The 25,725-nt window shown below is 31.1% G+C and overlaps 1 protein-coding gene across 3 annotated transcripts; it reads left to right on the forward strand.

Annotated features, from left to right (window-relative positions):
* The first annotated feature begins 609 nt into the window (after positions 1–609).
* Positions 610–24,321, forward strand: LOC134280725 (uncharacterized). 3 transcript variants are annotated; one of them, XM_062763174.1, is made up of 17 exons: positions 11,811–12,012; positions 12,239–12,271; positions 12,956–13,065; positions 16,407–16,521; positions 17,768–17,847; positions 19,137–19,228; positions 19,957–20,010; positions 20,775–20,853; positions 21,130–21,211; positions 21,805–21,925; positions 22,040–22,122; positions 22,234–22,297; positions 22,413–22,602; positions 22,719–22,842; positions 22,953–23,100; positions 23,214–23,297; positions 23,463–24,321. In XM_062763174.1, the coding sequence occupies exons 1-17, from the start codon at positions 11,834–11,836 to the stop codon at positions 23,685–23,687; spliced, it is 1,863 nt and encodes a 620-aa protein (XP_062619158.1). In that variant the 5' UTR covers positions 11,811–11,833; the 3' UTR covers positions 23,688–24,321. The 3 variants fall into 3 exon arrangements, with proteins under 3 accessions (XP_062619160.1, XP_062619158.1, XP_062619159.1); XM_062763176.1 differs by lacking the exons at positions 11,811–12,012; positions 12,239–12,271 and adding an exon at positions 610–649; XM_062763175.1 differs by lacking the exon at positions 12,239–12,271.
* Positions 24,322–25,725: the final 1,404 nt, after the last annotated feature.

A 25,725-nucleotide genomic window follows, 5' to 3' on the forward strand; every position in this document is an offset into this window, starting at 1 on the left:
ATGTAATATGTATAAAACCTTTACATGAATGTTGTAATAATAATGTAGCAATAAATGTGGAAAGTCACGTCAACACCCCTTCTTAAATTGTTCCATTAGTATACATGTCTGAGAACAGCTTTTCAGCATTTAAGAAGAGATTATTGAAAAGGCGTTTGAAAAAAAAATATATAATTATATTTTTACAGAAATAAGATTAGGTAGGAAATACTCTGAAAAAGTATTAAAAAGTTTTAACGACTATTATACTTTATTATGTAAAGAAAAAATCCTTAAAAAGTAAGTTTGAAATAAAAGTTATCTAAATGTAATGTTAGGTAAAGAAGAGATTTTTTAAAAAGTATGTTGGGAACTGATTTTAAAATGACTCTAACTTTTTTTAACGACAACTTCCCTTATAGTTATAAAGCTACGTACCATTATCACTTGCATATGGAATTCAAGTTTCCCATTCCATTCGATACAGAATAACATCCTCTAAAACTAGGCATGCATTGACAAATAAGTTAAAGAAACAACAATTTCAACATTTTCCATTAATCAACATTTTGCGAATCATATTGTCAATTCAATGATACAAACTGTAAGGAGAATGTTCTACATTTGGAGGTCCGTGTTTGCTTTAATTGACGTATAACATAGATATAAGGTAAGTAGGTGTAAGTTTTCACCAAAAAGTTCGTATGGGATAGAAATTATACAAATATTACATAAGGAAGTGATCCTTAAAAATCGTTTTGATTTTTATTCTTTTCAAAAGGTTTGCTTGGAATAGTTGTTATACAAATATAAGATAAAGAAGAAATTTGTAAACGTTTGTTTGGTATTCGTTATCCAGTATTAACAAAAAAAGAAAATCTTAAGGTTTCGTTGTGTATTGATGTACTCAAAAGATAGTTTGGAATAGATGTTATACAGATTTTAACTGACCCACTAAATTTTGGAATAGATATTATTAGACATAGGAATGAAAAAAAACATTGATTGATTATATGTGTAACGTCCCTCTAAAGAATTTTTCACTCATGTGGAGTCCCCACCACTTCCCGGTAGAAAAACCAATCAAAAGGAATGAAAATAAAGTATGAGATCATGAAGAAATACTTAGAAGGTTTATTGGGATTAGATGTTATGAAAATATAATATATATCACATTAATATATTGTTTGGAATAGATGTTATATAAATATTAGATATGAAGAGGTCCTTAAAGGTCTGTCAGGAATAGATATCATACGGGTAAAAAAAGATATGATAAAAAAAGATCCTTATAAAGTTTGTTTGGAATGGATGTTATACATGTACATATATTAGATAACAAATTCCTCAATGGTGTTATACAGATATAACAAAAGTTAAGAAATATCTTTAGAAATGGTTATACAGATATTATACTAATATATCGAAGAGTTCCATAAACAGTGTATCAGGTATAGATTTTCAAGGATTACAATTTGGCATCAACTGCCCAGAAATCATGTAATGACATTATTATCAGGAACACAAGACATCAGTACTATTGAACTTTTGATACACTCAAAATTTAACTTCTAATTAAGACGGCATATGTGACCAAACTTTCTTTAAAACTATTAATTGTGTCAAGACGTCATATTTTTTTTTTACTTTTTTGAAAACGGATTGTTTTCATACTAAACAATTTTTCTCTGTAAGAGCATGCATTTATTAAGTGTTCACTTTTCTAATCAAGTAAATGAGGTGTTACAGTTGTCTCTGACTGGATTAAAAAATTTGATTCAACCAATAGGATAACAAAAATGATTTTGTCCTTTCACCCAGTTGTTTGATCATAAAGGACACCATATGCAGATGTTCTCAGTTTCATTTTCTGAACAATAAACCAGAGAAACCTTTGTAAACAAGTCCCTATACCAGTATAGCCATAAACATTGTGGTCATGACAGAATTTTGAAGTTTGCAATAGCATAAAAAAGGTTGACATACTCAGTATTCTTTTTACTTTTCATTTCATCTTCGATTTCTAAAAAAAAAATCTGAACTTCAAATTCGAAACGCGACGGCATGTTCTAACTAATGTCTTTTTTTTTTTTACCAAAACAAGTTCCTGACATATAAGTCAATGTGACTGGACTTGAACAATCTTGATTACATTGTTATTTTTCATATTCTATGTTCGAAGTACTTACAATGTAGCTTGTTAGCAGTCCATTGGATTTCTTTTTGGTAAAAAGAAAAGTTAGTAATGTAAAATATGAATTCTTGTTTTTCATATACAGTACTGGTAGTTGAGATGTTAGTTTGTCTAGAATGGCTTCAGTCAGTACACCATCCAAATATATAATAGATATATTTTAATATCCCAAAGAAGCAAACTGAATTCGAACTGCCATATTATAAATATATTGGATCCTGAAACTTCATAAGAATCCTTACAAACAAAGATACATAGCGGGTTCCAGTAACTAAGATATAAACAGTAGTGAAAGAGAAACTTCAGAGTACAGTGCAACATTATATTCAAGATGTGGTGTAAATCAGATGTGGAAACTTAAAAATTCAAAGGAACTTTTCAGCAATTTGAAATCACAAGATTTTACCAAAATCAACAGCTTAAAAACTTACAACTTTTCAACTTCATATACAGCCATTCCCCATGATAAAAAGTCCAGGCTTTTTGATATCATTGACAGCTGTTTTTTCAATAAAAATGGAACTTGTAAATTTACTTACCTTGTCATTGGTCATTTGCAAAATTATTTTGTTAAAAATTATTCTGATTGCACACAGAAGTACTCTGAAATCGACATAAAAAAGATGCTTGAATTTCTGATTGACAATATCCATGTTGTTTTTGGAGACCAGTCCTTCAATTTAGATATATCGACGACGTATTGTCGATTAACAATGGTAATTCCATTCTTATGTTGATACGATGTATCCTGGTGAGCTTGAGATAAAAGATACCACAAAATCTGACATCTCTGTTTCATATTTAGATATTTCACTTGAAAAATACATTAATGGTAATCTAACATCCAAGCTGTATGATAAACGTGATGACTTTTTTGTCGTCAACTTCCCTTACTTATGCAACAATATACCTTCAACACCTGCATACGGAGTTAATATATCTCAGTTGATTCGATACGCAAGGACATGCTCTGCGTATGAACAATTTCTAAAACGGGGTAAATTATTGAAAAACAAGTTGACGATACAAAAATATCAGCAGTCTTGTTTAAAGTCATCATTTCATATGTTCTATGGTTGATACGATGATCTTGTCAGCAAATACAATTTTTCATTGAGTCAAATACTGACTGACGTTTTTCATACTAATTGTTAGTCCATTTATACACTGATTTGACGACGGATTTTCCCGTTATTTCCCGATCATGACAAGGAGCAGACGGCGGGTGTGACCAGTCGGCAGGGGTTGCTCACTCCTTCAGGGCACCTGATCCCACCTCTGATGTTTTGGGGGTCTGTGTTTGCTCTGCTCCTTTTTTGTATTGTTCTATGGACTTTTGATCTTGAATACTGTTCGTTATCTCCATATGTTTTATAGATACTGCAGGCTGCCTGATGTCTTTTATTTCGAATTTTGGTATATTCGAAATATGAATAAATTAAAACAAATGACAACAGCAACGCTATATCAAAATGGAGAATTGAGTGTTTTCAGATTTTTTTCTCTCCTTGTGTAAAGGTTTTAATGGAATGTCTTTATAAGAAAGTTTTAAAAAGTCGGCTAGGAAAAGTTGCAAAATTCGTGGTGATATATAAATTTTTTAAAAAGTTTATTGAAAACCAACGTGATCTACAAAGAATCTATTTTTTTTAATTGAAGAAGCACTCAGATATAAAAATGTCATAAATCCTAGTAATTTATTTATTGTGATTATTGGTTGTTTAAATCATACAATGTAATTACAGATTTTCTCAAGTTCTTCAGATTTTTTTTTCAAAAACAACATGAAAGACATGTTATCTTTAACATTGAGCCTCTGGTCCCCAATGCCCGACTAAAGAGATTTTCTGGATCGAGAGATTTGAGAAGATTGGTCTGCACAACACAGCTATGAAATATGTGAAGATAATGAACATATTCAAGCTCAAAAGTACATTCAAACGATACAAATCAGGAGCAGAGCAAACATGAACCTCTAAAACATCACAGACTGGATTATTTGCCATGTAGGACTGCTCCGACCGGTCACACCCGCCTTGTGTTCCTTGTCAGATCGGGAAATAACGGGATAATAATAATAATAATAATTCGTATGAAAAACGACAGTCAGCATTTGACTTAATGATACTTTGATATCAATTTGTAGATTACCTTTTCTAACCAAAGAAATCTGTCCTTTGTATGTCGACATCGCCGTTGTTTTCCTCAAAGTTAACTTTTAACTTTGTCTTCTTCTCCGGAAGCATTCGGCCAATTTCATCCATCCTTTTCAGAGAATCCCACGGGCACTCGTTATGGATATGCTAATACATATATATTAAGGACAGATGATACAAACAAACTTTTGTCAGAAATTTTGAAAATAACGACTTAGGTAATGTTTTAATGATTAAAATAAATAAGTTTCACTGCGTAGTTTTAATTTTTTATTCAAAGTTTCACAAAAATGGAATTTGAAGTGAAAAATATTTGTATAGAATAATAAGGATGATATCAGAAGGGTTGAATTTTGAACATCACAGAAGGTTTACAATTTCTTTATATTCTAGAAAATTATTATTTACATCATTTGCAATGAAATTAGGTCAAACAATATATACCAATCCAGGCATCCATTTTTTTGTTTGTATCATCTGTCCTTAATTTGACTAACCTCGGTCTTTGTGATATGGAGACCAAAGATTTTTCTTACAATTATTTCTCTGCATGGGATATATGGAGATGGACAATATTCATACTCAAAAGTCCATCAAACAATACAAAACAGGTGCAAAGCAAACACGAACCTCTAAAACATCAGAGATGGGATCAGGTGTCATGGAGGAGTGAGCAACCCCTGCCGGCCCGTCACATCCGCCGTGTGCTTCTTGGCACTAATTCATGTTTCATTTATACATGTTTAACTACTTTTGATGATTAAGTACTGTTCATTTTTTCTAATTCACTTTTTATATAAAATAATAAATAAATTCTTATTTAATCTTCAATTTTGAATAAGTTTTATTTACTTCTACTTTTGTTCTTTTTATTCATGAAAATTACCAAGTTCATCCAAAAGAACCCTTGTATAAATTGAATGTACACAGTCAATGGCGTAGCTTATGATAATTTCCACTGTATACCATGTATGTCACTTGTAATTTATTTAAAATGTTTTTTACAGCCAGTTAAAGTCACTTTATTTTGTGAATCACAAATTAGCATTTCGAAATAAAACAAGAGGCCCAGGGGCCACATCGCTCACCTGAGCAACTAGCTAGGTAAAAGCAAAAACCAGTTCCATATTTGAAAGTTTAAATATAAAAGTGAGTTCAGGGGGAAGGGGGGTGAACAAACTTAAATTTATACTTATTTTGATATTTTTATATTGCTGATCAAGCACGGCTTTGTTGTTCTTGTGAAGAATTTTCTATGTTGATTTTAAAGATTTTTCCTATATGTATTCCTATGTTGAAATTTGATCCCCCATTGTGGCCCCATCCTAAAAACATCATGGCTTTGCTGTTCTTGGGAAGAAGATTTTTAAAGATTTTTCTCTACGTATTCCTATGTTTGTACTTTTATCACCTTCACGGTGTAGTACCTAAACGGTTGCTATCAGAAAAAATTGCGCGTTCATCACTGCTATCTGAAAATTGAGCGGTTGCTAGTGGAAAAAAATTTTGGCTCAACAAAATGGTCAATAATTCAATTATTAAAGTTTAGATGCTATTCCACCCTTACGGAACGTTAATTATATTTTGAAACTAACATGTATATTTAGAATTTTAATGAATTAAAGAATTGCTGATATATGAGACGAAAACTGTCGAAAGCGTTGGACACATTTACATGCACGTACGAAATATTTTAAAATTGCGTCAGATGTTTTAGATATTTGATAAAAATGAATCGACAGTTCGTTGTGTATTTGTAAATAGTATTGGTTATTTTATATCATTGTCCACTTTGATGGGTTTCTTAAAAGCTAGAGCGTTTTTATAACAAATTTGATTGCCATTAGACAACCGGCAACCGGTTACTTTGGAAAAGGTTTAAGTTTTTAAATTTCATGAAATCACATCCTTAATTTACATATGTCATGCAATTATAGTTAAGAAAACTATATACTTTCTTAATGATTAAACTTTGGCAAATTTTTTTTTTATTGGTGTACCTCCCCCCCCCCTCCCCCACTTTCAATTTGCTTCCGACGCCTATGGCACATGTGCGCACACAAACACACAACTGTTAAAGTTTTGTGTTGGTCATTTAATCATGTGACCATTCAATTTATTATATTTCAGGTATGTAATTAAAAAAAACTTGATTAAATTTACGATTTGGAATTTAAAAAATCATATATAATTTTTCACAAAAAAGATCTTATTGTTTTTACGCAACCCATTTTGAATCCAAGCATAAAAAAAAAAATTCTATATCTGATTTTAAAAAAAATATGAATTGATTAATGAATACAGCTCAAATAAAGTTATAAAGTTTTGCTGTCCAACGTTGATAATTTCTCAAGTACATGTAAAGTACACAATGTACATAAGAGTAAAACGTGGACAATAACGTATGTACATAGGAGCTTACATTTATTACGAATTGTATACGTATATATAGGACGTTCAAATACTGTACATGTGCATCGGGTAAAGCACGTTGAAGGTTGTTGCTAATTCCTCCCTTTTTGTTAAGAGAATTTTTTGATATTTTTTAAAAGAATCTTTGCTGTAGTAGTGTCAAAGACTCCTAGAGTCCAACAATTATTTTAATGAAATATATTAAGTCAATTTACAAAAAAAATGACAGTAAAAAGAAGTGGAAAACATCTATATAAAAACCACGCTTTCTTTCGGGAGGGGGGGGGGGGACACTTGTCAAAAAAATTCATTGCCTATATAATTTAAAGTTTACAAAGCCTAATGGGGGAAAGATATTTCAGATGATCATCAATAATGTTAGAATTCATACAACGAACAAATGCATCACCGTAAGAAAGAAATATGGAATTAGAAATTTGTTTTGACAATGTTTTAAACTTTTCAGATATTAAACATGTTTAAGATATATGTAGGCTACAAAAACAAAGATTTTAAGAAAGGTTTTAAAGAAAATTAATGATTGTAAAATGTAAAAATATATTATATGCTATTTCAAATTGATTTGTCCTTTGTAAAGCTTTCTTTTTGATTTGTGTAGCAACATGATATTTTCTACTTTTAAAAAAAAACAAAGCACGACCCCCCCCCCCCCCTCCACAATTTGTTTCAAGCATAACCTTTACTTTCTAAAATGTTTATTGAAAGGTCTGCTGGCTTTGTAAAGCATAACATTTACTATATTGAAAATTTTCATTGAAGGCCCCCTTTTTTATTGCAGTATTAAAAACATTAAAATTGATTAAATGTTTTTTTAAAAAATAGATTTGAATTTTTCTGCCCCCCCCCCTTTTTCAAAATCGAAGTTACACCCCTGAGTAGTTTGTAAAAGTGAATATAATCTTATTTCACATGCAAATATTTTAAAATGTAAATTTTAGAATTTGCTTTTTTTGTTTCACATCTCTGTTAATAAGGAACATTTTCAAATAGCAGCCGCTGCGATGTTTTCAGTTATTAATTGCAATATATGTGATTGTCATGATTTATGCATACACGTAACTTTAAAAAATCGTGTTTTGTCCAAAAATCTCTTTTAAAATACACTTGTCAATTTTAAAGAATTATTTCTAACAATTATTATTGATTACGCATCTTCAAATACCAAAATACCCACAATCTGAATAATAGATGATGTAAAAAAGCCATGAAAACTGGGTATTTATAATGAAGATTTTACATGCTTCGGAAATTATATAATTCTAAATTATTAGAGGGTTTTCTGCAAATTACACATGACAACATCTATAGAAATACCTTACTTGTTCCGTGCACCCGGACTTTTCAGTACTATCTTGATTTGGGGTCATGATTTCACTGTAAAACTATGTTGTAATATATTCTATATATTTTTATTTCTGCTAGCAGCCGTAAAATTTTCGAATAGCAGCACTGAACGCGGTTTTGTTCCGATAGCAGCCGTTTAGGTACTACACCGTGACCTTTGTGGCCCGATCTTACCCCGGGGGTCTTGATTTGAACAAACTTGAATCTACACTACCAGAGGATGCTTCCATATAATTATGACCAATCATGGCTTTGCTGTTTTTGAGAGGAATTTCAAAGGGTTTTTTTTCTATGATTTCCTATGTGAAACGTTGATCCCCCTTTGTGGCCCCACCCTACCCCTGAGAGTCATGATTTGAAGAAACTTGAATCTACACTACCTGTTTCCACCTGAGTTTCATCTTGCCTGGTCCTGTGGTTCTTGAGAAAAATGTTTTTGAATGTCATTAATTTTTCACTAATTCATAATTATCTCCCCTTGGAAGAGGACGTGGCCCTTCATTTGAACAAATTTGAATTGCCTTTAATTACCCAAGGATACTTGTGGCAAGTTTGGTTGAAATTTCTCATTATTTTTAAAATAAAATGTGAAAAGGCGACAATGCGTGTAAATCGCCAACTGTTATAAATTACAAATTTTGATCAGAAAAGCTCACTCGAGTCTGAGCTAAAAACGTCTACTAGTGATAAAGAATATCGTTCAGTTATTTAAGAAATAACAACTTGTCGTGTTGAGATTTTTTCTTTTTTACGTTTTAACTAAAAAAAACTTTTAAATCGCCTTAGTAATTTACCGGTAACTAATTTTTATAATAAAAGATTGTTTTTATGTATTTTGTAAACTAAAAAAAAAAATTCACACGAGGTATTGACTGAATTTCAAGAAAAGGAAAATAATCATTATTTCGTTACATTCTGTGGCAGTGATTCCTTTCACTCTTCATTCCAGGAAGGACAACCTGAACATGCAATTCCCTGCGCTTTTTCATAGGAACAAAACGCATCATGTCATATTTTATAATTTTATTTTTGTTTATTTTCCAAAAAAATGTTGTGCCATTTATTAGAAGTTATTTACTTAAAATACATGTGCTAGTATACCATAAGCCGACTGCTCTATTCAAAATACATTTAACTGTTGTTAAAGGGGCACGGACACAGTTGCAGCCAAAAAAATTCATTCCATATTTTATGTTTACAAATACTTATCAAAGATATTTCAGATGATCATCAAAATTTTGAATTTCAGTTGTCGAGCTACAAGACAGTTTTAGAGCTCCCAACCTTTGTTATGTGCCATTTTTTGTTTACATAGGTTAAACATGCAGATATATGTTCGTTCAAAACAGATTTTTTCAATAAAGAAGTTCATTCTAAATGCAATTAGACAGTTTCTAGTGATTTGCTGAATCTCGTTTTGTTATAAACATGATATTTTCTACATGTAAACAAAAACAAAGCACGAGCCTTGTTTACATTATGAAGAATTCTTAGTTCTGTATCTCCTTTGTAAATCAACACTTGGTGTTAAAATTTTTGCTGATCATTAGAACTGCCTTAGTTAGGTATTAAAAACATTAAAATTGATTAAAATTTTTTTTAGTTGAAACTGTGCCCATGCCCCTTTAGATCTACACTGTGTACATTGAATTAATCGACATTCAAATATTTCTATCCTTAAATTACTCAATCTAGAATTTTTTTTCTTTTTGCAAAATGTAAAGGTTTAACATAATTATATGTTAATGAAATTATCAAATAATTTTATGTAGAGTATTGTCATGATTTATGCATACACAAGGCCTCGATAAATGACTTTACAGAAAAAAGTAAGGGATTACTCAATACGTATTACACAAATCGCAGAAGAAAATGCAACAAGTGATAATAATTTTTTTTTTAGGAAAATGCCATTGAATATTTACTGGAACAAATGACAGGACTTCGTAAGTTTTATTGATGATATGTCTGCTATATAACCTAAACCATTTACAGTTTTCTGTATGATATAGAGAAGATTTACAATCTAATATTTCAGCATAACGGGTTAGAAAGATTTTTTTAAAAAATATATATAATCTAATATATTCTATATATTTTTAACCATCACTAGACCAAAATATCTGTCCCGTAAATAACCGATAGACAATGGGATGCTTACGACTCCATGGCACCTGATCCCATTTTTATGTTTTAGAGCTGCTTTCCTTTAGTATTGTTCCAATGAACTTTTGAGCTTGATGGTTAATAATTGTTCATTGTCTTCATATTTCATGATAAATATTTAAGTTACGTGTACAGTTTTTCATCTGTCTCATTTCTTTACTTGATTATAAAATTAAATGAGCTTTAAGTATATATAATGATTAAGCTAATGCGATCCCTCCTTTTTAATAACAAAAAAGAAAAGAAAAAGAAAAACAGTGTCTTAGATCCAACTTTCATCATTATTTTTAAAATAACAATTGGGGTATGCGTGTAAACCGACTGTTATAAATTACGAAACTTCAGGAAGGATAACATTATGTACAAAAAATCCTTATATAACAGATATGAAATATTGGAAAATATTTGGCAAATGGTGATGAACCCCCCCCCCTCCCCTCTTTTAAACACACACACACACCCTCACACACACCCTACACATGAGAGGGTGCGTTTGGGCAAGTATTTTTCCTTGATTCTGTTAATCTTAGAATCAAATATCCTTTCCTGTGAGGGAATTAAAATAAAAATAATCTGATTCGACAGAATACCCCCCCCCCCCGAATCCAATAACAGTCCCAGTTTGTGTTGGGCACCCGAAACATATCGCTTGTTTTGAACACTGAGTCTATACGAACTAAAACTAGACCAGTGAAATCCTTCGTTTCGAAATAAATGAACATTCCACAAAAAATATAAAATGCAAATGGAAAATATAGAATAAATTATACAAATAAAAAACTGTGGAATACAAATGATTTTCTACAATACCAATGGAAAATATAGAATGCAAATCAATGTTTAAATTCCAAATGAAAAAATACGAATGGAATATTATACAATACAAAGAAGAATTTAACAATAAAAATGGAAAATTTTACAATATACTAGGAAATGGGAAAGATCAAACATATTGCATCGTTTGACATGCCATACAAATGGTGTTTACGTCTCCCAACTTATTTTTACTCAATAACACGCTCTGAGCACAATTTAATTTTAATGACAGATATGTTGATGTTATATGGTTTTCAACAACCTCATTTCTTAAATTCTATACTCTTTATAATGACCTATAGGGTAGTACTTTGATTTGTTTCAATTCATACCAGTGGTTATAATTAGCTCTGTTTTTATATTAAATTTAACTATATACTAAGTAAATGTTCTGTTTATCTACTCAGTTCATGACTTTAATGAGAATGTTGATATACCTGTTCCATCAACTTGTTTGTCAATATCTTGCTCGATTTAGAAGCGTGTCAGAGTTTCTTTACATCTACATTGGCACAAATAAACCTGGATCAATGTTACATGACTCTAAACATGTCGATCTGACAGGTTTTCAAGATCTTGATGGATTCAAGTTTCACTAATTTAATTCGTTATTTCGTTTTATGTTACTTCAACTTGTTCTTTATAAACCTTGAATAAATAATGTTACGCGGCAAATGATTATAATCCTACTGCCCAAGGCGATCTACAATACAAGTTATTGAGAGGAGGAGAGAAAAACGAATCAATGAGAGGACGAGTTAATAAGTATCTCTCAAAAGTGAAAGTAGACGCAGTTGAGGGGGAAGGAGGGTTGAGGGTTATGTCCAGTTTGGTTGCATTTGTACTCAGCATCTTTTCTGAGGATGAGAGGGAAAATGCTGAGAAATGCAACGGTAAACATCGAGTATGGGGTAAAACAACCAGGTTAGTGTTTATCAAAGTTGTTTTGTTATCTATTAAGGCTGTTTTGTGCAGAAACAGTTGACTGCATCGCAGTTTTTTTTTTTTAAGTCTTGGCGAGATAATTGAAGATTGTGGTTTTTGTGATTAATTAACTTTGTGTTTTTCTTGCAAGATCCTAAGTGACTCATCAAGATTTAAAAATATGTTTTCCATTTCTGCAATAATTTTAATTTGTAAACTGTTGCAGGTATATCAGTGTATATGCACCGAAAAAAATAAGGTATTTTCAGATATAAGCAGACGTTGTAGTTAACATACTTGTATATTGTAAATGTCTTGGATGGTGGTTGTACTATGCTAGTGAAATGTTGGCAATGAATCTCTTGAAGTTGACATAGTCCCTTTTTGCTTATTAATGTAAAATTCTGGATCTACCTGATCAAAATAGGCACTGCTCAAAAAAATGAATAATTATGCAATGGATTGGTTTATATAATTAAGAATGATTATGTGGAGAGAGAAAATTCTGGCTAATGCACGCAGCTTTAAAAAAATACAATGTGTTATTAAATACTGGTGGCCAAAAATGTTGAACTACTGCAAAAATGTGTCCTAGATATATTTAAAACATGACTGGCTTGTTGTATAAAGTCTGTATTGTTATGGCAACATCATTGGTGCTTTTTATAAAAGAATAATAATACTCTTAGCCAATAGCTACTTGAACAACTGCAAATAAAGGCTATGGTTATTAATTATCCCAGAAACTTTGTATGACATTTAATGTCTTTCTCTTTGATCTCACTATTCTCATGTGGTTAACATGCATAAAAAACAGTGTTTATTTAATGTTCTAGGTTAACATACTTGACAGTGCCTGTTGTAACTCAAATAGAGATTGATTTAATTGTGATAAATGTACAGACAAATGATGGATTTCTTTAGGGATCTTATTTTATTGTAGGGACCTCTTACGTGTGTTCAACAAATTCCAAGATGGCAATGAAAGACTGCCAATCCATTTAATCCGAGATGTGTTCAACAGCATTAATTTGTACCCCTCCAACTCACAAGGTAATGAGAATGAGATGTTGTGTGACCAGGGGAGACTTTCATTTAAACTGCAGGTGAATGCTTTAGCTGGGGACAGACATATGATACTTATAATAAAATTAAAACCTTGGCAATCTAATAAAAGTAAGATGTTAGATCCACTCTCATACTCACTACACTAACATCTAGTAGTGTAGCAAGTATGTAAGCGGATTTAACATCTAATTTTAATTACATTTGTAAATTGAAAACCTTTGTTACTCCTTTTTTACTGAGGAAAAGTTTTGTAATTAAATCTCTCTCTCAATTTTTATTTTAAGATGCATTTTTGAAGCATGTTAGCAAAGAAATAGTAGGGTTGATAATTGTACTTCAATAAACTGTGAATGCTATCCTCTTTTTTTCATTCAAAAGTCTACAAATTATGCTTTAGTTCCATTCTGACTTATTCAGAATTTGTTGTCACCTTTATAAACCCAGACATTTATTAACACTTTATACATGTAAGTCATTAAACAACATTTCTTCTTAACATGGTTTTTGATGATGGCTCTTCTGACAGTTATACATGTATTATGTTTCAAAAAAAATTCAAGATTTCCATATAACATATTGCTCTTTAGATCTTGTCCATGCACCTAATTGTAGAAATAAAAATCTGCAATTCAAATACCGGGGAGGTGTTGATAGATTTATGACAGTGTAGGTTGTCATCGTTAGTATTTTATTGTAGGTGAGAATAATAAGTAGTGTGAAGGTTGGTGAGAGAGTGATTAACCTGGAAGGTCAGAGGTCAACAGAAGTCAGGAGAGGCAGGAGCACTTTAAAACCCCCATCACCCAAACCCAAAATGCCAGTCTGACAAGTCAATATATGATCACAGTACATTTGTACCGAATTATAGCCTAACAATGAAACTAATATTGACAGGTGGTCATTGGAGAAAAAAAAACACTAGTAAATATTCCACAGGATATGTAAAATGGATTAAGTTACATATTTAAAAAAAATTTTATTCATATATAAAATGGAAAAATGCAAATAATTGTTTATAGTAAGTATGGAATTAACCCATTATTAATTTGATTTACTAAAAGATAAGATGTATGTATCTTACATGACGTATGTTATAAATAATGAGATGATTATTAATGTAGGTGAAAATTATATTATTATGCCCTTTGAAGAAGGGAAGAAGTATTGCTTCTTGTTGTCTGTATGTCGGTCCACTTAGTATCAGTTTCTTTTCATTTTCTTTGCAGAGGTTGCACATATTGAAATAAAATTTGGTATACAGATTTATCATAACAATATCTTGATCAAGTTGTGTTTTGGGTACGATTGAACCATTTTGGACAGAGTTATGCCCCTTGGACTTAAAAGAAATTCCAATTCTTTGGGGGAGCGTGGGCATAAGTATTTGACAAACATCTCTTGTTATTGTATTATTATAATGATATATCCACAGTCATATTTTATGAGAGTTGAAAGAGGGTCCTTCATCTGTTCATCAAATAAAACTTAAAAAATAAAATGTAAAAACCTGTTGATTTGTTTGAGAGAGAGAGAGAGAAAGAGAGAGAGAGAGATGCTTATAAAAGAATATAGAGGAAGTTTTTTCTCTCTCACACAAGCTAAATGTAACTGCATTGAGGATTGAATTTTGTATCTCTGACATATGTTTAAAATTTATTCATTGAATAGTTACTAATATGCAAATGCAGAAAGAAATGAATGTTTATGTATTTTTCATATTTCTGCTGGCCATTCAGTACATTTTTTTAATTGTAGAAAGTAAGACGTGACATATAAACAAGAGGGGATAATGACAACCTCGAGAAATTCTAGTAATGATGATGGGTTAATGTAGATAATGCATTCATCAGTGTAATTTTATGTTACCTATTTACTGGCTAAAACAAAGAGGCCTCTTTTGATTGGTAAAACAGGGTCTTATTTATAACAATTAAAGCCTAATAAACCTAGGACAGCAATGGGTCCTATAAAAAGAAATAACAGTTGATTGGATCAGGTTTATAATCATGTTCAATTGTAAAAGTTGTGCAGATTTAATATGAAAATATATTTTAAAAAAGTTGGATTTATTATATATGAAAAAAAATTTTCTTCCTGAAAGTCTTTTTTAATTAATAGAAAAATTAAAACTTATCCATTTTATTTAAAAAAAAAAAAACCTTCAAAATCAGAAGAAATGTTAAAAGACAATTAGTATTAAATATTTCAAACAAATTTGCTGGGTATTATTTAGATAAAATCTTGAATTTGAGGCAATTTGATGTTCTAACACCATGCGCATATGCATCTTATTGTATTTTTTTTTTTTTTATAAACACTCATCAAGATTTAGTACAATTTGACTTTTTATAACCACTCTTCAAGATTTAGTACAATTTAATGTTTTATAACCACTCATTAAGATTTAGTACAATTTAACTTTTTATAATCACTCAATAAGATTTAGTACAATTTGACCTTTTATAACCACTCATTAAGATTTAGTGCAATTTAACATTTTATAACCACTCATTAAGATTTAGTACAAGTTAACATTTTATAACCATTCAATAAGATTTAGTACAATTTGACTTTTTATAACCACTTATTAGGATTTAGTACATTTGACAATTGATCTTATTTTGTGGTTTTTGTTAAGTCTGTCCATTATGAAGAAGCCATAAGGTTTGTCTTTATTGAGCACAAATTATTTGGTTATTACAAAACTAGTGTTCTATTATTAGAATCGTACTTGGAAAAAAGAAAGAAATTGCTCCACAATATTTCGTAATAATGCAAATGAACATATGTATGCCGATATTAGATATGAATGCATTTTAAAATTCAATGAACACAAATTCTTCCAAAGAAAAACAGAGTTTTCTCAGAAATGAATGAAGTGCTGACAACAAGTATGTGGATAATGAGTTACAATTGCTTATTTATGCACTAATTATGATAAATTTATATAACAAATTAAAAGGCGAAATACTCACAGTTGGTCAATTTAGTCCATGTAAAATTTCTTCATCGCAGGATTGGAGGCTAAAAATAGCTAACAAGTTACCTGTGGGGTTTTGAAAACTTTTTTGACAGGTGCTTGTCTAATTAAGAATTCAGGAATTCAGAATTACTTACCTTGTCATAGCTTTGCGTGATCACGCTGATACATCTCTTGTAGGACCCAGTTTGTCGGTATAAAATCACTATGGTGGGTTGCTTGTACAGCAAATCCGAGCCAACGGGCATGACTGCTGGTACAAGAAAAGAATGATGAAATCTTTTGTTTTTGTTTTTAACCAGGGCTTGTGTGTGTTTATAGCTTTGTTATTGTTTATATTCTGCAGTGTACGAGATGGTGCAGTGTGCCGTGGAGTATGGCAGTCCCTGTGAGCCGGACCACATCACCTTTGGAGAGTTTTGTATTCTGGTGACAGAACTCCAGAACTATTACTCCAGGAGGTGGGTACTCTAAAGCATATCACATGTGCATTAAAAAAATATATTAAGCAATTTTATTTTTTTTTAGTTGGTTTGTAAAAGTGCGATAAATTTTGAAAGTATGAATAAACATTCCTGTTGAAAAGCAAAAAAGCAATTTGCAAGATCCAAATGATTGAATGCTTAAAACTGGTAAATATTCCCTTAAAAATATAACCAATGATCGGAATTTTAAAATGGTACAGATTGCTTAAAATAGATAGATGCTCCAGCAAATTTTTCAATTTAAAGACGACACCTTTAAGAGTTTCATAAATAAAATCTAAAAACAAGTGATTTTTTTTTTATCCTTTGGTAAAAAATAGAGTACCTGCCCTTGTAAATACCGTTATTAATTGTCACATGTAGACGTAATTTATCATTAATCAAGGTGGAGGCTGCGTTTTTATGTGGTTTAAGCCATCACTCTATGACATCAGGAATCAACCAAGTGTTACAAAATATGTTTATATACCTTCTATCTGTGATCTCAGAGTCATATTAGCTGAAACTATCATTCACCTAACTTGTTTATAAATCGTCAGTTAAGGATCATAGTGAAATAGAAACTGAAAATTTTCAGTCACATAACAATGGTCAACATCAAAAGACAGTAAGTAATTTATGTTGGGATTTTTTTTAAACTCCTTTTTCCCTTAGTTTTTATCTATTTTTTTAAATTATTGATTTATAGGGAAAGAAATATTTTATAAAGATGCAGTTAAGAAACATAAAATGATAAATCATGTATTAAAATTAATTTTCTTTTCAGATAGGTTAAATAAAAATTGTTTATCCTGGAAATAATAATGGCTTTACAAATATCACCAATAATTATTTTATTATGAGATTGAAGTATTGAAAATTTTCTTTTAAGATAAGACAGATGAAATAACAACATGTTTACAAAATCTCTAATTAATAAGATGAATAATAATAAACCTATCATCAAAATAAAATTAAAAATTGAAATGTTGTTTATCTACTTCATGATAAAAACCAATGATAATATTTTAAGTTGATAGAGGGAATTAATCAAAGTAGTCTTACATAAATTTTATATGATGTAGATAATTGTATAGACATTGTGGACTATGGGTAAACTTTGTTCAGCGAGTGAAATTGACATGACATATTTGTGACAAAGTTGATGCATTAATGACTGTGTACACAGACAAGACGATTTGTTTGTCCGCAGTATGTTATACTGGTGCCTATATATTTGTAGGCTATCGCCCCCAGTCCCTAAGTCCCTCTACAAGGACAAGTGTCAAGACACCATGGAATGTTCAAAGTGGAAGCGAAAAGGTGAGAGACTAAAAAATCTGTAAACTCTACAGATTTCTATTGTAGATTTAAGAATTTCCCCCATATAATTAATGATTAAGAAATACTGTTGTGTTTAAATTATAATGACAAGCCAAGAATATGTCATTGCATGGCAAAATTATTAAGGCATTGAATTCATAGAATTTCCAAAATTAGAAAAGAAAACATATGTATTTCTGAACCTCTCCTTTGTAACAGTACCAATTTTTTAATCCTCCTTTTTTTTTATTGCTTTAGTATAAATTTTATGATCCTCCCTTCATTTTAGCTTTAATTTTATGATCCTCCCCTCATTTTAGTGTTCATTCTATGATCCTCCTGTGTGAACAGTATAAGTTACAGCTTGAAATTGTATGATCCCCCTTTCGTTTACAATATAAGTTAGTGTTAATTTTTTGACCCTCCCTTTTGTTGGTGTCTTCTAGCTATTCCCACTTTTTAAAAATCTCAATTCCACCTATTCCCACTTGCAAATAACAATAGATTTATAGATTTACCTGTATTTTACCATTATTTTGTACATTTTAAGACAGAAAACAAATATATTTATAAAAAAAATATTTAAAATATACAAATTCACTGAAAGAAATACTTTTGCATGTGTGTAATTATTATTAATTTTTTTTATTTAAAATAAAATGCTCTATATTATGAAATGTTTTACCACACACCAGTCTATTGCAATGTGATTTTTTAATGAATAAAAATAAATAACTTATCTGCTATTTTTATTTAAAAAGTCTAATTTCTCATTGAAATAGAAGTAAAAAGCCAGATTTTTAAATTTAAAATATCAAATTTACCTTTCCTCTACTCCCAGTGGTTTAATAATTACTGTTTTCACAGTAATGACATGCTTATTCAACTAATAATTTGTTTACACAAAAATTCCACCTACTCCCACATGAAATTTCACTTTTTCTACCTGATTCTCAAAAAGTGGGAATAGCTTGCATAAACCCTTTTGTTAAGTGATAATTTTATAATGCTTCCCATTGTTTCAGTGTAAATTTTATGATTCCCCTCTTCATTATACATTGATAATTTTATGCCCTAGCTTTATTACATTGAAAATTTTACAATGTATGATCCTCCCCTTCATTTTATTGTAATGGTCTTTATCATCCTCTTTGTTTCAGTGATAATTTTATGATTCCCCCCATTGTTACAGTGATAGTTTTATGATCCTCCCCTTTGTTTTAATGTGATTTTTATGTTCCACCCCTTTGTTTTAGTGTAATTTTTTATGATCCTCCCCTTTGTTTCAGTGTTTTTAGGTGGTTCCTGTAATCCCACCACATGGAGACAGGAGGCAGCTATACCATTCTTCAAGAAAAAAGGAATAACTTTCTATAATCCAGTAAGTTTCATTTACTGAAGAGAGAGAAAGAGACTGGTGTAAAACATACACTTTATCTAGCATTTTAAAAACATATTTTAAAATGTTTCTTCAGTGATTTATTGTTCTGACACAAAATTTGATTTGAACTCCTATAACTATTTTTGTAGTTAAACTATATTTTTTATTCTCAAGTTATAAACTACTCTTAATTTATAAGGACATCTTGCTGTCAAATTCCAATGAGTTCAGTACTAAATCACTATCCAACAAGCACTGTTTATAGATGGTGAAAGGAATACTAATGGATAAAATAAGGAAACATGCCACTTTATTTTGTCTTGGAGTAAATCTCCAAGTGTTGTTTATTGGTAGAAAAACTCTTATTAAATTGCTAATTAGTTTTCAAAGGAATTTTCATGTAAAGTAGAAATATTATCGGAGTACCTGTACTCTAAGTTAAACGAGGAATTTGACCTTGTTGTCATTTATTTTGGTATATTTATCAAATCGTGACCTTTCACTAATTTCTGAATTATTCCATTGTTTGACAGCTGGCATATTGCTGTTACGTCACTGACATTTCTAAATTCAAGTGTTTATACCTTTAAAATTAATGAAAATCACTTTATAAATTTAGTGGAGCTATAATTTATCATTTTTCAATTTTGACATTTTACTCCGCAATTCTGAAAAGAAGAATACTTAATGTGGTGTATTTATTCATATGTTTTTGTTTTCTTTTACAGCAAGTTCAGACATGGCGGCCTGAATTAATGGAAGTGGAGGCACAAGCTAAAGAGGTTAGTCGAAATTTGTGGTCATGACGTTTGAATTAAGACACTAAACAAGGACCTCTGTCCTAAAACTATTTTATACCAAGATGGTCTTTGATGGAACATGATTATAGTTTGTAACTTTTACATAAGTGGTGTATAACAGGGGGAAAATAAATGTACTTGACAAAAGTTCATACAAAGGACATCCTGTCCACTACATGCTTAACTTGACAAATAGAAAATGTCTCAGAGTTCAAGATTTGATTTTAAGAAAATAGTGATTTTTTTTTTTTTTAAATTTAATGTGGTTGAATTAACCAATCCTTGAATGATGACAATTTGATTAATATTAGATGATTTGAGAGGATTGTATTTGGTTCATAGAATGATTTTATTTATGGTTTATTTATTAAAATTTAATTCAAAATATAATTTAATTGTGAATGAAGTAATTTTAATTCATAACCATGGGAAAAAAGCCATCGATAAAGTTATCCTATTCATGTATACATGTACTGTTAAAGGAAATAAATTTTAATTATAGAGAGGCATACTAATGATGGCCGATGTTTAAGTAGTTATCAAATATAGACAAAATAATATAAGGAAGTGAAGGTAACAAATCTGATTGATGTCTATTGCCACCAAGGAGTCATGAAATTAAATATTTGTTGACCCCAAGGTCGAATGCATAATTGATAAATTGGACAGTAAAGTGCTTATTGTCACTTGTAAACATTTGAACAGTGAATGCATTGTGTAAGTCTGTGGAATTTGATGTTTTTTAGAGTGCAGATCTTTTGATGTTTGTGATTGATAACAGAACTCGAGCAGTGTCCTCGATGATAGAAACAGCATATTTAACAGGTAAGGATAAAAAATACATATACAAGATCCTACTTCAACTACGACCCCCCAAAAATGCGCTCTTTTATTGCACTATCAGCCACAATATTAGCAAGGTATGCAAAATGTTTAATTGTAAAGTTAATTAGCTGGAAAAATTAGACTTCTACATAGTGCTGACAAATGAGATGCTTGTTATCTGGGTCAGATGTACATGACATGTTTGATAAGACTTGCAGATTTTTGCCTGGTGTTTTAGGATTTTGTTCATTTGAGGTTTGTTTCTAATTTTGTCAGCACGTGGCAGACAGGTGATAGCAGTGATGGATGATTATAATGCCACAGATGTTTACTTCAACCAGGAGAGAGTCACAGCAAAGTAAGGAATCAAACCACAAGGTCAAGCTTGTTCATAGAAAAAAAATAATAATTTATACGCATGTCTCAAGTTTCCTGTTAGTTTTTTTTTTATAATATGTGAAAACCAGAACACAATTTTATTTTTCTTCTAACTACATGATTTGATTATACAACTGTAATAAGCTGTAATAAATCTTAAGTTTTAGTGTTTTAATTTGGAAATCAATCATTTCTTTGAGGTTTTTAAGTTCATGTAGTTCTTTTTTATATTTACATTTTGTAATTCCAATATTTTTGTACCTTATATTTTTGGAAATATACGTCCCAGATTTTACACTTACACGTATTTGGAAAATCACCCTGTATGTAATCGATCATTATTTAAACACTTATAGATCCATTAAATGATTTATCATTTGAAATCAAAGAAAAGTTTTGACAGATACTCTTGATCAAAAAGGAATTTTCAAATTTATGCTTAACACAGATATTTTATCTTTTCTGCTTGTCATTTATCTTGGAGATTTGATAAAAGATTGATTATCATCAGCAATGACTTTCACTTTTTTAAAATTTATGCATATTTCTAACAATCCCTGTCCTGTTACATAGGGAGCTTGATGATATATTAAGAGGTCGTCAAATTCTGGTTGATCTAATTGAAAGAAATGCCCTCCCAGTCTTCAAGGAAGTCAACACAGCCCTGCGATGTGCTGCACATGTCATACAAAAAGTAAGTCAGAAAAAGACCTTCAAATAAATAACATGTACATGACAAACCTAGAGCATTAGTCCTATAAATAACCCTGAATAAACAAGTGCTTATTATTTTTTTTTTGGTTGCTAGAATATCCCAGTATCAGATCTCGGTAAAGAACAAGGAGCAGTGCCTACCAAATATGGCTTTCTTAAAGTTGGAGAGCTTTTACTGTAAGTAAAAACACTTATCAGTTATCGCAAAGTTGTAATATAATTGTTTGGCAATAATCTCTTTAAAATTTAAAATAGAAAAGTTCAATGTTCACTTTTGTTTTCTTACAGTCAGCTCAGAGAGGCTTTTAACTCCATGAACACATCCACTGATGGGAGACTCAATCTGTCTGATGTGAGTTGTCTTTACTTCTTTAAAATAGAAATCAAATATACAAAACAAAGACTTTCTTTCATTATAATACTTTTGAAAGAACATGTGTACTTATTTAAAGTCCTTTATTTAACAGATCTGTTTGGCTCATAAGAGCTGCATGGGATTTGATCTAGACGTTAACTGGTTGAAGAGATGTGGCCATTGTAATGACAACACAACTTACAGCTTTGAGGAATTCTGTTGTATCCTCGCCGAGTACCACTCACAGAAAAAGTCCGTCTGGAAGCGAGTCATTGACATAGCAAGAAATATGTTACCATCAAGTAAGTAGCAAAACACGCAGTCTCTTTTTTTCCCGTCTTTTTTTTTAACTGAAAACTTTATTTATGATCCAGTTTTGTAACAATCTTATTCTCTACTTTCTATTTTATTGTCGTAGGTGTGTCCCAGCATGCCCTGGGTATGGATTGTAACAAAGAGTATGACTCGACCTTTGACATCTACCTAGGGGGAAGCTGTGGGGACTCAGAATGGAGGGACAATATTGCCATTCCCACCATCAGGTGAGCACAAGCACCTGTCCAGAAAAAAAAATATAGAATTAAAAAGAACAAAGTATGTCAAACCTCAGTAAATAGTTTGTTTTTCTTATCAAGACTTTGTTACATTTTAGGAAGTATGGTTTGTCCTATGCCAATCCTCATGTCAGAGCTGAGTGGAAGCATAAGTTCATCCCAATGCAGGTGGCCAACCGTGAAAAATGTCGAGTTCTGTTGTACGTGATCACCGGAAAAACCAGGTCTCTCTCCTCCATGATAGAGGTCAGTCTGCCTTTGTATAATAATATAAAAACACCAATATTTTAATGATTCATTTACAAAATGTGTTATGTAGTACTTAATTATTGATTTTTTTCTTCTTTGTTTTACATTAGGCTGGTTATTACATTGGAAAAGGTTGCAAAGTAGTTCTTTGTGTTCAGAAAATGGTACCAGACACCTATATTGGAGGCGAGAAGGTAACAGTTATTTTTTAAATGTCAATTCACTGTTACAAGCTTTCAGTATGATAAACTATAAATCCATGTAAATATGATAATCATTCATTGTCAGATAGTCTTTGTTATCATCCTTTGGTCAAGGTTGTTGACACACACTGATATCATGTTTGTATCTGTGTACAGATAACAAAAGCTGCTGCTGACGACTACAATAGAGGGCGCTCCTACTTGATTGACCTTGCCAGTCGTGAAGGAGTTCAATTGTTTGAGGACATAAGTGAAGCTGTGGACTGTGCTATAGACAGCCTTCCAGAGCGCTGCTCGATGACGTCAGTGTCCAGGGCTGGCACACCACAAAAGATTTCTCGACCGAACACTCCTGTGAAGATACGTAGTCCTGTGTTATAGAGATTGTATATGATGAATTTTCCCCATCCCAGGGAATTGTCTCATCATTAGACTGGGTAACACACTGTGCTTGTTGCTGTTGTTGCTACCCCGTAGTTAGCCATGGCTTGAGGCGTAGTAGCAACTTTTAAGGAAGGAACCACTAATTTGCTGACTAATTGCCTGCCATGTGATGTATCCCTCATCAATTCAACTTTGACCAAAGGCATATGATATTGATGAATCTGCCTTGACTAAGACGTAATCCTCATCTATTGAGGTCAAAAACACAATCTTCTTTCTACCTCTCTGTCTCTTTCAACGTCTTAGTTGGAAAATGAAAGTAGAAAAGATTTGCGAAAGGGAAGCAATTCTTGTTGCAGAATAGCAAGATCACCTCATTAATTGCTACAATAATGTAGACTGTCCATTATGTAAATCCAATTTATGAAACGGGTTTTTGTTTTGTTTTTTTTAATTTTAGTTTTATATGTCAGATATTGTTTTATCTGTTTTCAGAAAAAAAAAACAAATTTGAAGAATAGATCCATTTTGAATTTTCTTCTTTCTCTCTCAGGAAGTCTCATATTTTTTTGTAAGTTTGTCATGTTGTGTTTATGTATTGTAAAATAATAAATAAAACAAATAAAAGCTACTTTGATTGTTGCTTAATCATGACATGTCAAGAAATCGGAAGCAGGGAGGCCGATTTTGGTGGAAGTAATCTAGTCAACATTGATCGTAGACCCCATCCCCAAAACATAATTCTGACAAGTTTTGTGTAAATTCCACAAGACTAGTGTTAATAGAAAGATTACACAGAAAGACCTGTGTCTATATAACAATTAATCAGATAATGTATTCAGTATCTCAATTTTTCTTTAGTGTTTAACCGAATTATATGAATTATCAGTCTTTCTGACGTATATATGTAGTTTTTCTTTATTGTGAACAATTTCCTAAACATCTGATATATTGCCTGTGCATGTCATTAATTTTTAATGACGAAATTGTTAATCAACCCATGTAATTGATTTATTAATTTAATTAGGACATAGAATCAATTGATTACTATCTTTTCGTAAGATGAAGGCTCTGTATGTGAATTGTGGTGAAGAATTATATCGGTGATAATGTCATTTTCCGGTCGCACCACTGACATTTATTTCAGACGTGTTTATAAAAAATTAAACATCTCTAATATAATATAAATGATCAAAGCTTTGTGTAAACAATATGGCAAGCGTCAAATCTCCACACACAATGCTGTGGTAAGTTTTTTTATCAAGTAAAATTCAAATTATTATGCATATTAAAGTGAATGTTTTCTTCTCTTCCCAAGTTGTACTCAATGTCTTATAGGCGAAGCTTACTGCTCCTGAAAAGTTTTTTTCATGTAAATGATAAGAATTTTGACGACCGATGTATTTTATATGTATCCCGGACCGGTATGCAATTTATATCATCGAAAGGAGCATCTTTCACATCTTTCCACTCTCAGTGGCGTTGTTGGAGCGTTGTCAGCCAGCTCACAAAACAAGAGCGATCATATTTCTAACTTATTTGTTGCACACCTGACAAAAAGATGGGAGTCTTTAAAGTATAATTGTAGAATAAGACTTACACCAGGGACTTGTTCTTTTGTTTCAGTGGCGTTGATGAGGTGGAATTACTTATATTCTATAAGAACTTTTCAGCACGTGTTAATTTTTTACATTCATGATATAAAATCAAGGAAAAGATGACACAGAACATTTGAATTGACAAAATTGAAAAAAAGAAGGGTTTAGGTGCTATAACAAATAAGAATTAATTAATTATTCAAATAGATCACAGATTGCTAAAGGGCCGTGAGTGCAAGGCACAGGTCTTAATTCATAGCCCTCCACCGGCAAGTGGTATTGTCTTTTTTCACGAGTTGGACTGGATTTTTTGAAATTGTCACAAGTGCGAAGCGCAAAAGGAGTGAAACAGTTTTTTTGTAAATTCAAGTTATATGATGAGAAGATTTATGTTAAGAAAAAAATCTTTCTCAAAAATGATTTATTTTTATAATTTA

The sequence above is a fragment of the Saccostrea cucullata genome, unplaced genomic scaffold (assembly GCF_032062105.1).
Source record: "Saccostrea cucullata isolate Sc308-1 unplaced genomic scaffold, CSIRO_AGI_Scuc_v1 ctg67, whole genome shotgun sequence".
Classification (NCBI taxonomy): Eukaryota; Metazoa; Mollusca; class Bivalvia; order Ostreida; family Ostreidae; genus Saccostrea; species Saccostrea cuccullata.